Source organism: Pseudopodoces humilis, chromosome 4 (assembly GCF_049639895.1).
Source record: "Pseudopodoces humilis isolate 2021_Gansu_Grassland_sample_001 chromosome 4, ASM4963989v1, whole genome shotgun sequence".
NCBI classification, from domain to species: domain Eukaryota; kingdom Metazoa; phylum Chordata; class Aves; order Passeriformes; family Paridae; genus Pseudopodoces; species Pseudopodoces humilis.
In genome coordinates, this window is record NC_142203.1 from 67,376,820 (window position 1) to 67,393,902 (window position 17,083).

The following is a 17,083-nucleotide window of genomic DNA, read 5'->3' on the forward strand; positions in this document are numbered from 1 at the left end:
ATAAAGTTGACTTAAAAATCCATGCTTAATCTTTAGGTTTGCTTAATTGCAGAGCTGCATTGTGAAAAATGCAAATTAAATATTCTGTATAATTGAAATTTCCTTAGTTGATAAGTACCAAGCAAATCTAGTACCTGATTAATCACTGAAAAATTGGAATAAAGAATATTTTTTTGCTGTCAGACTAAGTACCAGCATCTCTGAAGAACCAGGATATTCACTCCTTTTCCTACCTTAGTCCCTCTGTTAGAGAGGAAAATTGTCCCCCTTTTGAATGCTTAATCTTCTGTGGTGATTCAATTCATGAGACCCCAAACCCAGCCAATTTCCCACTCTCTTCAGAGTTAGCCAAGAGATATTCATCACTAAGTTCTTCAAGAAAGAGCAGATCTCTGAGAATTGGGAGATGGCTGGGCTTCTGCTGGTCCTCTCTCCATGTGCTGGGAAGGGGATGGGAGAGAAGTGTTATGGAAGTATGAACCAACATATGCTCATTTGAGGGAAAAGAAAATCTTGACTGAGGAAACAGTGCCTTGGATATACAGTGTAGCAGAGAAGTGGAAAAACAGTGCAGTATTGCTGGCTGCACAGAGAGGTAAGCTTGGGAGTGAAACCACTGTGCACTGTGGCCCCACAAGAGCTTATGAGTCCTCACTGAGTTGAATAGAGGCCTCTGTGCTCCTTTCCTCTAAATGCCTGTATGTTTAGGCTGGTACTGTTGTGGTGTGTTGTATTTGTGCTAGGTTCTTAAATGTCTTAGCAGTCGCAGAAAAAAAGGTATTTTAACCACAAATAAGCAAGGAAAGCTATTTTCTAAACTTAGAAGCCTCTTTACTTACATCCTAGATTTAAAAGCATTTGTGATCTCCTTGGTGAGGTTTGTTCTGTTTGTTTGCTTTTAATAATACATCAGGTTAAAAAGATGACTTCCCGTCTTACATATTGCCTGCTAAAGGGAGATGCTGAGTACCAGGTACCAACTGCATCAGGCTGGAGTGATCCAGTATAAATGAGGTTACGGTGAAACTAAACATGGGGCATTTGAAAGGAGCTAAAATACCACATGAACATCAGTTTTGGAAAGAAGGGAATATGAGTAAGTGGGGTGTTTAGACTAATTTAGACTAATTATTAAATTAATTAATTATTAAAGGAGTGTCTGAGAGGGGACTATTAGTAGCTGCAATCTAGCAACTTAAAATCTCATTTTGAAGTATGCTTTTGTATAATGAAATAACAGACACATGCAAAAATTCAGGACCTTAATACAAAGCTGAAAGATGTGTAATATAATTATATGGCATTAATAAAGGTTTTGAGTTATGCTGTGAATTCTTGTAAATCAGAAAGATGAGTAGGTATTGTTGTGTGTTTAGTTTCAAATAGTGATTGTCTGGATTAATTTGTAGATGTGTTCTGAAAACCAAATACCTGAAGTTCATGTTGGAATGATCTCCCCAAAATAGAGACCTGGGCAGTATCTCAAGAGACCATCTAATCTTGATATTGAGATAGATAGTGAGATTCCTCTTATACCTCTCTGGTAGATGTTTATCTTAAAATTCTCTACTGAATGTAGTTCAGCAGTTCCCTGGGTGTTTAATTTGTCTGTTGACGTCTTCTGTGTTTCCAGACTAAGTTGGTATATTTTACATTTTCCAAAGTAAGCACTTTAGACTACTGTTTATTACCCTCTTTTTAAAAATATCTCACTTTCTAGATCTAAAAATACTTTGTTCTTTTTAGACCATTGTGGACCAGTTCATTCTTGCTGACTTTTATTGAAAATCTTAGTTTCTGTGCTTTATATAGACCATCTGAATTGGAAATATCATTCCAGCTATGACCTGTTAGGTACTCACAAAGGTCTCTTGAGCAATTTTAATCTCATGGATTTTGGACACTTTTGCACACCCGCTGGGGATACATTACTGGGGTTGAAGTTGTCTTATTGCAGCTCAATTCAGTGTAATCAACAGACCCTGTGAAAATGCATTGCATTCTATTGTTAGTAATAAGGATTATTAGAACTATGGAACAGAAATAAACTTGGGGTATATTTCAGTATGACATTTCCAGAGCACCTAAGTACTCTGACGTGTTAGGAAAAATAGGAGCTTTCAGTTCAAGTTTTTCATACATATATCTATATCTATATATATACACGCATACATTTATATATGGAATTGTGTTGATGTATTCATTTTTCTGTCTATGTCCTGCTACCTTACCTGATGCTTATAAAATGCTAACTTATAAACTATTTAAATTGCCAGATATAATAATAACAACGATAACAATAATGACAACTACTACTACTATTTTTAACAACTGTAGTAATTCTTCTGTTAATAAAGAAAGATTTTATTTAAATATACTGACTTGAACTAGTTCAATCTGTAAGTTTTCATTTGGTGCTGTTGATTTTCTCTCCAGAAAAAAATTGTATTTGTGGATGGTTCTATAAATACTTATACTGGTAAACAAGCAGTTACTCAAATTATAGAATTTTATTATGTTACTCTGAATCATTTTTTTTGTGCTGTACTGAGTGAAGAACTCAAATAATTTTAGAAGTCATTGAATAACAGACTTAAATAGTTTTGCATTTATTGTTGCATGTTAAGGGATTTATTAGTAAATGTGTATCTTTCCTAATATGTGTGGTTTAATTAAATGAAACTCTGTTACCTGGCAGTATGTTCTTCAGAGCTGCAAAACTTGCAGATGTTGTCATGAACCTATTTTTATCCATTAGTACACTGAATAACATTAATTTTTGTACTTTTTCTTTATTTTAAACTTGATGGTTTAACTCAAGATTTTTGAATAAATTAACTTGGAGCAGTAAACTAGATTGTATTCAGAGACTCATTTAGTGTAGTGTACTTTGTTTTGGGGAGGTAGCAAAGGACCTGGCTGGGTGAGTTATTTTCCTTAAAAAAACAATAGGTGTTAAGTTTGTTATTAGTACTATAATTTTAGCCCATTAAGGTTTATTTAATTTACAGATAACCTCACAGATTTAACATATTTTGAATTAAGGCAGATAGTTTTATTTTTCTAGCAACAAAGGTTTGGGTCTTTGAAAGTTGCATATTCTTAAGAGAGAGTTTGTTATTTTTAAAAAAATTCTTTTGGTTTATATAACAGGTAGGTTTTTCTTAATGGTGGGTGTGTTTGTTATATATGAATTATGTCAAAATACTGACTGTGTTTTTTTCATTCTTAGGTGATTTGCAAGTCAGATGCTCCTACAGGGGATGTTCTGCTTGATGAAGCTCTGAAACACATAAAAGAGACTCAGCCTGCTGAAACAGTACAAAATTGGATTGAACTGCTTAGTGGTAAGCATTGCACATAACGTATTTGCTTTTTTTATCCAAATAAAGCTAATTATCTGGCATCACCAGAGATTTATATTGCAAGGTTTTTTGAGAAAAAATATGCAAAAAAGTTAATTAGTCTGTCCTCTAGGGTAGTCTCTTGTTGATTGTTGCCTTTAATCAAATATAAGTAACTGTTGCTTTTGACTTAACTTGGTACAGAAAGGATCTGTATGGAAGTGTCAGAGGACATCTCAACTCAGTGGAAGAGGTGCCTTCCGCTGACTGAAATAAATCAGGACTGCACCCTGGAGATGTAACTGCCTTTCTCCGTGTTTGGAAATGAGGGTTGGTGGAAGTTTGGAGCCTGAGTGTTGCACAGAATATTCAGATCCTTCAATAAAGAAAGGAGGTGAAGAGCTCATAGCTCACACATAAAACTTGAGGGTGATTTGGCTATTAATCATAAAGAAAAGATAAAGCTTTAGGAGTTCTATTTTCATTAACTTAAAAAATGTAATAAATATTTTAAAATGTTATATACTTCTTGTTGATCAAAAAAAGTCTTCAAGATGAGTACTTTGCATGCAGCTCTCCCTGTAAAGCTTGTAAATAGTTGAGAAATAATGAAATGTCAATTATCACAGAATTATGAATATATCATAGAATAATGAGTAGATTTGGTTGGAAGGGACTTTTACTGGCCATCTAGTCAGCCCCTCTGCAGTCAGCAGGGACACCTTCCACTGACGATAATCAGAGGACCATCCCACCTGACATTGGATGTTTCCAGAGATAGGGAATCCACCACCTCTCTGGGCAATCCATTCTGGTGTCTCATTGTGAAAAACCTCTTCCTGATATCTAATCTCAGCCATCTCCTTGTGTTCAAACCATTACTCCATGTTCCAGGCCCTGCTAAAATGTCTGACCCCATCTTTCTCCCTGTAAGTAGTGAAAGGCTGCAGCAATGTTTCCTTAGAGCCTTCTCCTTTCCAGGCTGAACTGCAGACAGAACAGAACAGCATTCATCTGTTTCCACAAAGCACATAAATGCAGCTTCCTTGGAGTAGATCAGAGATATATTTCAGTTGTGCAAACAGTGCAGGAAAAACCCGTTTTGTCAACAGTGTGACCGAGAGGTTGGGGGTAATGAGATTTGGAAGTTGCCTGTGTAAAATCTGCTACATCTTACAAGTGATGAGCTGCAAAAATTAGCAAAATCTCTTCACCTTTCTCTAATTTCCTGTTTCCTTTGTTCTTCCCATTCATTCGGCACCACCTTAAACAGCTTGCCTTGCACACCAGTTCATTCTCAGGTCCTTGCCATCCCTCCCCTTCTCCTTGGCTGTCAGGCATGGGGCAGACTGGACTGCAAACCAGCCTATGTCAGGAGGGGCATGGCTGCTGCAGAGCTGTGCAGTTCAGTTCTCACTCAGCTCCCCTTCCTTCTTACAGCCGGCAAAAACAATTCATTTTTCTTGTCCCAAATACATAATTTGTGCTGACATTTCACCTCCTCTCCCAGTGCAATGTACATCAAGTTAGGACTGGCTCAAAAAAGGCTAATGAATGAACTCGTAGGTTTTCTTTGAGCTAAGCTAAGGCTTTCCTGACCCTGCTGAGCTTTGGGCTCTGGGAAGATAATTATCAGCAGGGCTGTGGCTAAGGCTTGAATCAATCATTTTTACTAACAAATGTTTATTAATTACTAATTCTTGGATGGTGTTAGTGTTCTTTGTATTTCCCATGGTTTAGAGATCTGTCCTTCTGAAGAAAAATATTTCATTGGGTCTGGGCAGGGGGTTTTATTTTTATTGGTTGGTTGATTTTGCTTTGTTTTGTTTCATTTAATAAATTCATAAACTCTGTTAGAATTTTGCTTTGGGGACCAGGTTGGAGATGCAGAGATGCCTCTTGGAATTACAGTACATGTGAGTTAAAAGCCATCATGTAAATAAGTATAATGATGTGTAAGGTGATGTTTGTCAGGCTGATGTTTATAAGGTAGCCCCTAAGGAAAGCAGGGGTAGCAAATATAGAAGTTTGGATCAAAATGTCAGGTTGCCTGTAGATGTAGCAAACATCTCTCTGTCTACAAGAGTCAGTGTAATTGACGAGCTTCGTCACAAGGTGTCACCACAGCACCACAACGTGTGACTTGCAGCCACATGGCAGCTGTAAAAAATCTAGGAAATAGCCTTTTGCCCTGTGAAAGATAGTAAGGAAACCACTTTTTTGTGTTTGTATGATAGTTCCATTTATAATCAAACTGTGGAATTGCATTCAGTGATGTGTAGTTGGACTTCTGTAGTTAAGGCGTGCTTGGATTTTCTGCCTTTCACTCTGCGGTTGGAGTCACCTCATTTGTTTACTTACCTTGGCTGTTACTTAGATGCAGCGTTTGTCACCCTCCATCACTGTGGGAGAAACCTCAAAGTCACCTGTGGCTTACTGTTGTTGTTGTTGTTATTATTATTTTATTCTAACCAATAAATTTTTCAAAAGTTTGGTACAGAAATTCTCATGTAATTTATGGAAAGCCTCCATCTGTGTAAGAAATACTTAATGCTGTTCCTTTTCTTGCCCCTTAAAATGTAGTCTTTTACATCAGGAGGGGATTACAATAAGTAAGCTGGAATTAAAAATTTCAGCCTGTTAAGTAAGCTCTTAAGCAAAGGTAGAATTTTCACTGCTAAACAGTTTTAGTTGGAGCTGTGGATGCCGATTTTGTGCCTTGTCAATTTCCTCTGTGCACACACAGTCACATACTCTGAAGGGCCCAGTTCCTCTGCCTTAACAAAAGGCATTAGAAATAATTTATATAGAAGAATTAAACACTCTACCCAACATGTGCTTCATGGGTGCACATCTGTGCCAAACACACTCTCACAGTGCATGGTCACTGTTTAATCTCGTGGAGGCAGGAAGGGGGAGAAGAATGGAAACCTGCAGCAATAAACAAGTGCAGCAGGTAGGTGTGCATTAGCTTGTCTCTGTGGTGGAAGAAATGCAGTTAACACTTCTTCCAGTCTCTGACATGATAAAAAGCTGGACTCAGAAAAATGCACAAAGACTGTAGAAGGTGCTGGATTTTTCTTTATTTTTGTTGTTACTAGAAGTAAATTCATTCTGCAAAACTGGTTCGTTTTTTGTTTTACAATACAAGATTGTTACTTATTTTTCATATTTGTAATCAAGACTTGGCTTAGCTATCATTTCATCTAAACTTTCAATGTACCCCAGAGCTCCTCTAAGGAGATTCTGCTGATCTCTGCCTCCATGCCAGGGATCAGAGAAATGCTGACAGGAGCACAGTGTCTTGTAGTCTGCTCTATGATTTTGACAGCTCATTCTGCACCACAGGGGGGGGGGGGGGAAATCACTGCAGCAGTACAGCTTAAACTTAGTCTCACTGTTATGTGGTTTTCTTGTTGTTTTAGGTGAAACATGGAACCCACTGAAGTTGCACTACCAGCTACGAAATGTCCGTGAGCGGTTGGCTAAAAATCTAGTGGAAAAAGGTGTACTGACAACAGAGAAACAGAACTTCCTTCTTTTTGACATGACTACACACCCTCTCACCAACAACAACATCAAACAGCGCCTCATCAAGAAGGTTCAGGAGGCAGTTCTTGACAAGTGGGTGAATGACCCCCACCGCATGGACAAGCGCTTGCTGGCGCTCGTGTATTTAGCCCACGCCTCAGATGTCCTGGAGAACGCTTTTGCTCCCCTCCTGGATGAGCAATATGATTTAGCCACCAAGAGAGTGCGGCAACTCCTGGATTTAGACCCTGAGGTTGAATGTATGAAAACCAACACGAATGAGGTTCTGTGGGCTGTTGTAGCAGCTTTCACAAAGTAACTGCATTCAGACTGAAGTGTTCTCTCTTCTTTCATGTAAACCATTTGTTTCTCTTTTATTGACTATTCATGTTTTCTGTTTGTACCTTCTCACACAATGAATTGGCTTTTGTTAAATGGGAATTATAAGTGGTGTATTCCCTACTTCTCTATCTGTATACAGGATTCTGCTGGTACAAGAGACTTTCCTGTTTGAAACAACAGAAAAAGGGTTAACTGCCATATTGGCATTCCATTTCCTATTCATTTTGAGTTACCTTAAATACTTTAATTTTTCACCTCATTGTTATTGCAGTGGTGTGTCACCAAAGCTCCATGTTGAACTGTCTGTCAGGACATTTTATACACAGATGTTTTCAATTATATCTAACAAAATTACTTAAAAAGCAGAAATGCCATTAAGCAGCTTTGTCAATAGTTCTATAAAATGCCCCATAAATTTTAATTTTCATGCAAGTCTCTTGTGTACTTATATTTTCATTAGAATGATAGCTGAGTCATAAGGCTAGTATAAAAAGGTCCAATTGTTTCATATACCAGTTTTGGGTGGGGATACATTCCATTATATTGTATATATAGTTCAAATTGTATATTAACAACTGCCCCATCTTAGTATTTTGCAAAATCTACTTAATTGTACACCTGGTGCCCCTTATTTGCTGTCAGCCATTGCCATCTGATGTAAAGAAAGGCCTCCTGCAGAGGCATGTGTGTGAAAGCTGTTTGTTTCCAGGGTCTATGGAGTTTGCCATCCAGGTATTCTCAGTCTATGCATTGCCTTTGAAAATTAGTGAATGGAAAGAGACTGCTTTCTATCATTTTTATCATTGTTTCTTTCCCTCCTCTTCTGTATGAGACTCATGACCAGTACAATTCTTGAGTGCACTTTTCAGTTTTGTACACCATTTAATGTTTGTCTCTTAAACCTTGAACTATTTTACACTTCAAAAACAAAAAGTCAGTCGTAGCAGGTGTTGCATGTAAATGGCTAGCAAGTAATGGCAGCAGTTCAGACAATTCAGATTTCTGTAATGCGATGCTCTGCTATATTTTAATTTTTATATATACAATTATGCTGGTTAGCACACTACTGTAAAAAAACCCAAAACCTATATAAAACTCTGGCTTTTTAAAATTTATTGCCTCTTTGCCACTGCTTGTTATTTCCCATTGGTTTCACAGTGTAAATATTATGCTTTGAAAAAATTAAGCATTGATTTCTATACTTTTTTTTCATCATAACAATGCAGATTTATAGTGGGGCTTACAGGTGTTTAGAAACCTTTTGGTTAATATTCAGAGCAAGAATACTAGATGGTGTATAACTGTAGAGTTGAAATTTAAGAGATCCCTTAATCTGTATACTAGCTTTTTACCTACAGTAAATAAACTATGATCTTGAAAGTGCCTGAAACAGAGTAAGCATGTCACTTTTACTTTTTTGTTGCTAATTAGAAAGGTTTTATTACCTAACTGAAAGCTTTAGTTAATATACTTCTTATTAGAAAGGGAGAATTTATATTAAGTAGTTCAAACTGACTTAATCAGTAGTATCACTTGGATCTTCAGGATTCATGGCTGCGTTAACTTGGGGAGTGTGCAGCTGTGCCTGCCCTAGATAGACCTCTTCAGTCTTGAGCACGGCTCCACAGCCTCATCTGTGACTGGACTTCCAATTTTGCACTTAATTTTCAATCATTGAGATGCTTAAGTAGTTGACTTTAAAATACAACTTAAATTCATCGTACCTCTATAACCTTTTATAAGAAAGGTTTTTAAAAATACAGTCCTTAACATTTAATGGCACACTGTTCTTTCAGTTCTTAATGGTATTTCTTTAGACAAATGAAATTAAAAGTATATTGTAAAGTATTTCAAACTCTGGTTTACAAATAAAAAGACAAACAGTGTTCTCTCACTTGTAAGATGCTGTGTTGAAAATTTGAGGGGCTTGGGCATGAACTTGGACATTGTCTTTTAAACATTTCAAGCTGTGATTGCTTTTAGGTGGAAGAAAAATGAAAATTGCTGTGTTGCTCTCATATTTGACAGCTTATGGAATACTTTCTGTATACTTGGTAGTAGATGCAGCTCACAGCTTTCATTGTCTCTCTCATGATTTGTTTTCTCATTTTTTAGTGCTCTTTGAAAGGAGGAAAAAGTAATTAGGCAGAAAGGTCAGAAAAATGGTGGAGTATGCAAGAGCAAGTTATGTGCACAAAACTTTTAAAATGGCTCTGAAAATCGAAGCTATTTGAAGCGTGCTTCAGACTGAAAGTATCTTTTGCAGGCCTTTTTCTGGCCTCTCTGCTTCATTCTGTGTTTTCCATTTTCCTGCTGGTTTCATGTTTGGTTGTGGGGAATATTGGAGTTTTACCACTTCCAGCCTGCATGCTTTAGAAGAAATCATCCTTTTTTAATCCTCCCTTGAAAGATGATTTGGAGGTTTTTTTGTTTGTTGTTTTTTTTTTCCCACACAGAAGATAACTGCACACAGTATTTTATCAGCTTTATTTTGCTTAGATAGGACCTCTGACCATGATGGGGAGAATGTGTGCTGGACATGTCAAAGAAATTGGATGTAAGTGAGGAAGGGTTTGGGAAGAGCAACAGTGTCTTTTGCTGGACCACCTGGTGTAAACCTGGATGTGCAGGGGAAATAGATGAGCTTTTGGAGTCTTGAGTCCTAAAATTGTGCTTCAAAAAGCCCAAAGCCTCCAGGAAGGTAAGTTTGATAGGTTAGCAGGACCTGATTTGGCTGACATCACCTTCATTGTTATTTCAGGTTTTAAAAAATTGGTTAAGCATGGGAGACTGCATTGATAAGATTCAGGTACCCTTCTACTTGTGGGCTGCTACTGCAGCTCACAGAGACCTATCTGGTTTCCAGACAGTTCTGTCTGCTCCAAACCCTCGGCTCTCACTGGCTGCTTCAAGTGAAGACACTTATCCAAAGCCTGAATTTGAACATGTGCCTCAAGGAACAACATGTATTATTCAGGGACACATTCTTTTAAAACAAACTTTCAAGTCAAAACTAGGATTTTGAAGATCACCAAGCAGTGTGTGTGTGTATATATATATACACACACATACAGACGCACACAAACACGCACACACACACATATATATATATATATATTTATATATATATATATATGTGTGTGTGTGTATGTATACACACACATTTTCACTGTCCTTGAGATTGACATCCTCCTCTCCTGTGTTTCTAGAGCTGGCGTTACAGTGCTGTTACATGGACTGGTGGTGAAACGTGTGTACCATAAATGATGCTTGTGAGGCAAAATTTGCATAAGTGGCAGAAAAAGGCTGCTGACAGTGCTTCTGTGTTCCTGCCCATTGCTAAAAGTGAAGATACATATTAACTGATGTGTTCTCTGTGAACTGGACTGAATCTGTACTGTAACAAAATAAAGCACTCTTTCATGCTATCAGCTGCAGGTGGTTACTGCGTATCATATGCATGCAATACCTAAAGGATATTTTTTTTCATTTGCTCAGTAATTTCCAGTTTTTCATCAGGCTGCATTATTCACCAGTTTGAGAAACAGAACATTTTATTAAGGTTTTCATTAGCCTTAGCTCTGCCTCAGCTGGGCTTCAAGCACTTCAAGCAGCCAAAGTCTGTTATGTCCCAATTATCCCTATTGTTTCTCTGTGGAGGGGGATTTCCAGCTTCAGAGAAGTATGAATTTTTTTTAAAAGTAATTTATTTTTGGAAAGAAGTTTTGAAAAAGTAGGTTTATTCTGTGGAAATGCTTAATGCATTTAACAATTTAATTACATAGGAAATGAGATGCTGTCAAGTGCTTTGTAAGTGTTGAATACAAAGTGGGATCTCAGGTGTGTGTATGGGGTGGCTGCCTTGGGGCAGCATTTGGGGAAGAAGCCTCATCAAAGGTGCTGTCCTTGTTAATCTCTGAATAAGATCTGGAATTTCCTCACAGTGAGTCTCACTTCCTCCTGCCCACAGAGCAGCAGCATGAAGCCTGTGGAAAGCTGATGGTAAGAAATGCCTTCTGACCCAGGAGAAAGCTGCTGTAGAAACACAGGAAAACCTGGGTCCCAGGACAGCAGACAAAAAAAGGGAAAGAAATGCTGATAAATAGTACCTTTGCTTTTCCCCCTAACCTCCACCTTTCTGTACTTCCAGACAATTTGCTATTTCAACTTTTTTTCTCCCCTGAGTTTGGGCTCTGGTTTTCTCTGTTTCTTGTCTTGTTGCTTGGTGACTTCAGCAATGGTGTGGCCAGAAGGACCAGGGTAGTGATTTTCCTGCTGTTCTCAGCACTGGTGAGGCCACACCTGAAGTTCTGTGTCCAGCTCTGGGCCCCTTAATTCAGTGGGGACGTTTGATATGCTGGAGTGTGTCCAGAGAAGAGGAACACAGCTGGGAAAGAGTCTGGAACATAAATTCTCTTGAGGAGCAGCTAAGGGAGCTGGGGATGTTTATCCTAGAGAAAAAGAGGCTCAGGGGGATCTTATCACTCTCTACAACTCCCTGAAAGGAGGGTGTAGCCAGGTGGGGGCCAGGCTCTTCTCCCAGAGAACAAGTGACAGGACAAGGGGAAATGGCCTCAAGTTGTGCCACAGGAGGTTCAGGTTGGACATGAGTAAGAATTTTTCATTGAAAGGGTGGTTAAACACTGAAATGGGCTGCTCAGAGAGGTGGTGGAGTCACCACCATTCCTGGAAGTGTTCAGGAAACAACTGGATGCAGCATTTAGTCTGGTGTTTTAGGTGGTGTTTGATTAAAGCACTTTGTCCTCTGATTTGACTCCCCATCAAAGCCTCAAGAAACCTCTTTTTCAGCAAATGGGTTTGTCAAAAGTAGTTGCCTTGATGGCTGAACTGAAGCTGTTGGTGGCCTGCTACAACTCCTAACACCCGGTTTGTTAAGGTGAACAAAACCTGGTGCTATTTTACTTTGAAACTTGTCTGCCAGCTTCTAAAGCAAGTTATTTTCCATGCAGCAGGGAGAACCTGCAGCTGAAGGTGACGATTTTACTATTTCTCTAATGTAAGTAGATCTTGTGAGACAGTGCTTCAAGGACTTGCTATCTCTCACTCAAGCTTTATCTATAGTGAGAGTATTCTACACAAGAGTGATTTTCTCTTTTGGGCTTTGCTTGTTAAAAGAGTTGAGTTTGTGTTGCAGCTCAAAGAAGCAGCTCTGTTTGGCTGTTTTTCCAAAGGTGTAGACACACATAATTTACAAGGTTTCTTTACATGTATGTTTTGTGATTAAAAGGGATGAATGGGAGAAGAAAAATGTATAGTTAGGCTTGCAGTGTGGCTGAAAAAGCCATTTTCATGGCACAATGTAGTAAAATGTTTTGGTCTTTCATTTGTTTTCTTGATTACCAATTCATCATTCAGTTAATTCTCATCTAGTACATTTGATGTCTGCTCAGAAAGGGTTTGACATCATCAAATGCACTAATCCTTCAAGATTTGTATTCTGCTGCCCCATTTCTTTATTAACATTTGTTCAAATCTTGGCTTTTTTTCTCCCTTTGACATGGGATTGATCTTGAAGGTAGATGTTAGAGAAAAGTTTGGTGGTTGTAAATTGCAATGACAGGCAGTTTTATAAGCTTTCTTTGCTACTGCCAGGGCGTCTTTATAGGTCCTTCTTTGTTTCCTGACTGTTCAAATGAAGCCAAATCATGTCTCAACCAGCTTTTAAAATCCTGCTTTGACTCCTTAAGGTCCTCAGGACTTCAGATACTTCTGAAAAATGCAATTTAATTAAGTCATGAATAGGTTTTGCAGTGCTAAACATAACAATTTCTACACACTACTGAAAATCTCAGACCTTGTGTTTTCAGGAAATTGCAGAAGAAATTTATCAAAGCCAGGTTGTTTTTCTGAGCAGGAAACCCACCTCAGCCGTGGCAGTAAGCAGAGTTCTTGGCAGAAGAGTCACACTGGTGCCTGAACAAAAACTGCTCCAAGGGAGCTTCTTGTCCTCTAAAGATTTAGGATTCCTCTGGTCATTACCCTTTCTCAGTGTTCCTAATGAAGACCTTGCATGGGTACAAACCAGCTGAACATGAGCCAGCAGTGTGCCCCGGTGGCCAAGAAGGCCAAATTCCTGATACATCCTGGCCTGGATCAGAAATAGCATGGCCAGCAGGAGCAGGGAGGTCATTCTCCCCCTCTACTCGGCACTGGTGAGGCCACACCTTGAGTTCTGTGTCCAGTTCTGGCCCCTCAGTTCAGGAAGGACGTTGAGACGCTTGAGCACGTCCAGAGGAGGCAACGAGGCTGGTGAGGGGCTGGGAACACGAGCCCTGTGAGGAACAACTGAGGGAGCTGGGGTTGTTTAGCCTGGAGAAAAGGAGACTCAGAGGTGACCTTATCACTCTCTACAACCTCAAAGGTGGGGGTCAGTCTCTTTCACCAGACAACAGCTGACAGAACGAGAGGACACAGCCTTAAGCTGCTCCAAGGGAAATTTAGGTTGGACGTTAGGAGAAAGTTCTTCACGGAAAGGTAAAATACTGGAACAGTCTGCCTGGGGAGGTGGTGGAGTCACCATCCCTGGATGTGTTTAAAAAAAAGACTGGATATGGCACTTAGTGCCATGGTTTAGTTGAGGTGTTAGGGCATCAGTTGGACTCGATCTTGAGGTCTCTTCCAACCCAGTGATTCTGTGATTCATTTCTCTTCAGTGCAATTGGCATTGGCCATGGACCAGAGGCCAGGAACATTTGGTGCCTCTCAGGTGCTATGGGAGCTGGTCTCCGTCCAGGCAGGCCATGAGTTTCATATCCATGGCAGGCCTGAACATCCTCCCCTGGAGCCTGCTCTCCCAGCAGTCCCACCTTGTGTGCCAGTGAGACCTCTGGGGCTGGGGATTTATCCCTTGGGTGTGGCAGAGGAGGTGGGGGAGTTGTGCAGTGAGAGTCTGGCTTGTGCCCACCAGTGAACACGCTGCAGATGTGTCTGGGGCTGTTCCTGCGTGGGAGGGAGCAGCCACTGCTCACAAAGGTCCCGCTCAGCCCGGAAAGCGCCATGTCACGTGTGCGAGCGGCTCTGCTTGAAACAAGGGAGTGTGTGTGACCTTCCTCAAGCTGGAATATGTACAAATAAAACAGGCCTGAAATAAAATGCAATTATAAACACATAAAAACAACTGGAGTCTGTTTGTTGGATACATTGCAAACAGGAAATGGAGCTAAATTTCTTGCATTAGAAGATGCCTTGCTGCAAGGATGTTGCTTGATGTTAGGCTCTAGCTATTGAGAGCTTCCTTCTGAGATCCAGCTGAAGATTTGCACACATTTTAATATACCCAAATCTGAGATGCTCAGCCAAAACCATCAGAATGTACAAGCAGTACTGATATGCAAAGAAATTTGCACATAGCATTTATAGACATTTGAACCAGCTCGTAAGAGCTCTTTTAAGAGGAGACAAAGCTGTCTTTTAATTGTACTGAAGCATCCTTTTTTTTAAATTTTAAATTCTGTCTTCTGGATGGAATGGACAGGACCTGCTGGTAAGATCACATGTGGCTGACGGCACAAGGGTTAAGGATTTGTGAGCCACAAACAGCAGATATATCTGGCACATTTTCAATTTCTCTGCACAACGATACAGAGAAGCAGCAGCCTTAATTGAAGTATGTCTTCTGAAGGTAATTGCTTCAGAGATAACTAGAGGTACAAGCAGTTTGGTGACTATGCTGCTCTTAGTGTGTCTTGTAGACTCTGTTCATCAGCAGCACAGAAAGGAGTTCAGAAACCCTCTGGGGATGCAATAATGAATGAGGTTTAGTTCTGCTTGGTCCTCAGCTCCTTGCTTATGTAGTCAAATGAGTCCCAACACTCCCACGTCAATGTCTCTGAGCTGCCCAGGGCTCTGCAGATTTGCCACTTGCCTGTTTCAGATCTGCAGCCAACTGTCAAGGCTGCCATGGGAGCTGCTCTGCTCCCAGACTCTTCCCCTTTTCAAGGCTAGGAGCCTCATGTCCCTGGGCTTCCTTCTCTCAGCCCTGGGGATCTGTCAGGTTCACAAGGCAGCATCACATGTGGTGTTCCCAGATGAGGCAGCCCATAGCTGATGATGAGCCACTGTAGGTCTGAAAGCGAGGGAGACAACCAAGTGGCAGGAGAGATGAGGAAATGCTGATGTGTACTCTTCTCTGCCTGCCCCAGAGCTCAGGGTGTGCCCCAAAAGCTTGGGATGGAGGCAGGCAGCCAGCATCAGGGACTGCTCAGGAAGGCTGATGTGCAGATCCATACCACTGGATGGGATTCACCCTAAGGAGCTGATAGTGATGGACAGATTCAGCTGGGAATAATTCAGTGACTCAGAGAAGGCCTTGGGGACTGGGCCAGTGTTGTACCTGTCTTTGAGGTGGAGTACTTTGAGGTACAGTCAGCCTTTTCTTGAATCCTTGAATCTTGAAGAGGTGTAGGAGGTGCAGCCTCTTGAGACCACTCCAAATGTGTAATAGGGCAGGAAGGCACTAGGGAATGGTCATGAAAAATTCATGAAATCCAACTTGGCCTGACCAGCAAAATTACCTTCTGTGATGAAATACCTCCTGTGGAGCCTGGGAGGGAAGTAACAGTGGATGCTTGGTTTCAAGGAGGCTTTCAACACCATCTTATAATTTTTTTGAGAAAGAAGCTGCAGAAGAGCTTATCAACATTGGTAATACCATATGAGGTGTGGTTTGAGATCCTGTGGTTCAGAAAGAAGGCTGAGGAAATAAGGTCTGGCAAAGGGTAGTCAGGATGATCCTGGGCCTGGGGGACGTGGCTGCAAGAAGAGGTAGAAAGAGCTGGGATATTTTAATCTAGAGAAGAGAAGGCCTAGGGGTCCACTGCTACTTGGTGTGGGAGTTACAAAACTCGCAGGGATCAACTCATCTCAAGTAGCAGCAGATAATACACCAGTGGATGATAAAATCAAGCTGCACTTTTGGAGTCTCAAATTGAACTTCAGGAAAATTTCTTCCCTGGGAGGGTGCTACAGCCCTGAAATAGAATAACCAGAGGCACTGTGGTAGCTCCACCCTTGGAGGTCCTTTGCACTGGTCTAGACAAAGCCACAGCTGACCGGATCCAATGTTGGCAAAAACCCTTCTCCAAGTGGGAGGTTGAGCTGGATGACCTCCAAAGGTCCTTCTCAGCTAATATTTCTGTAAGCCTGTGATCAGCTTCATTGCTTGGACTGTGGCTGCTAAGTTGAATACTTCAACAAGCTTCCTGCTCAGAAGGTTGGTCAAATAGCAGGGAAACAGAGGGTGGTCTGCTCATTTTCTTTGAGCAGCAGAAATTCAGTCCTCACAGTATTATTCAGCTTTGTCCTGAATGCCCCAAATTTTCACGTGTGCCAGAAGCTTTTCTCAGTTCTTTCATAGCACTGGATTTAGATGCAGATTTTCAATGTCTAATTTGACAGATAAACTGCAGTTATTACCAGCCAAACTGACAGAATCAATGGTGACAACATCAGGCAGATAATGCATCAAGGGGTTTCTTCCAGGCAGCAAACCCCAAGGAAGGCACCTCCCCATAGTTTAGCATGAGGTATGTGGGGAGAGGCAGAAGCCCTGCACCTCTGCCCACCACAGTCAGAACAGCATGAGCTGAGACATTTTTTGAGATTTTGCAACATCCTTCAAGTCAATGGATGTTATTTATAGTTATTTTCACTTCTTCATGAAGAAGACCCTTGTGGGCAATTCTGTTAAACAAAAGGAGGTGAGAAACTACTTTGCAAAACGTGAATTTATAGGATATTTTCAGCAAATACATACGCCTTTGTGTTGCTTTCTTCAAAGAGAGGATAACATATCTGCACTGGTGAAATACTTGCCTTTCCTAATTAATGCACATTCATTTCTATGA

The 17,083-nt window shown here is 40.3% G+C and overlaps 1 protein-coding gene across 1 annotated transcript in view; it reads left to right on the forward strand.

The window, feature by feature from the left end:
* Positions 1-9,111, forward strand: part of GOLPH3 (golgi phosphoprotein 3) — a 31,312-nt gene extending 22,201 nt beyond the window's left edge. The window contains exons 3-4 of the mRNA XM_005527995.3: positions 3,233-3,347; positions 6,770-9,111. Coding sequence (XP_005528052.2) covers positions 3,233-3,347; positions 6,770-7,194 — 540 coding nt within the window. The 3' untranslated portion in view covers positions 7,195-9,111. The remainder of the gene's footprint in view (positions 1-3,232; positions 3,348-6,769) is intronic.
* Positions 9,112-17,083: the final 7,972 nt, after the last annotated feature.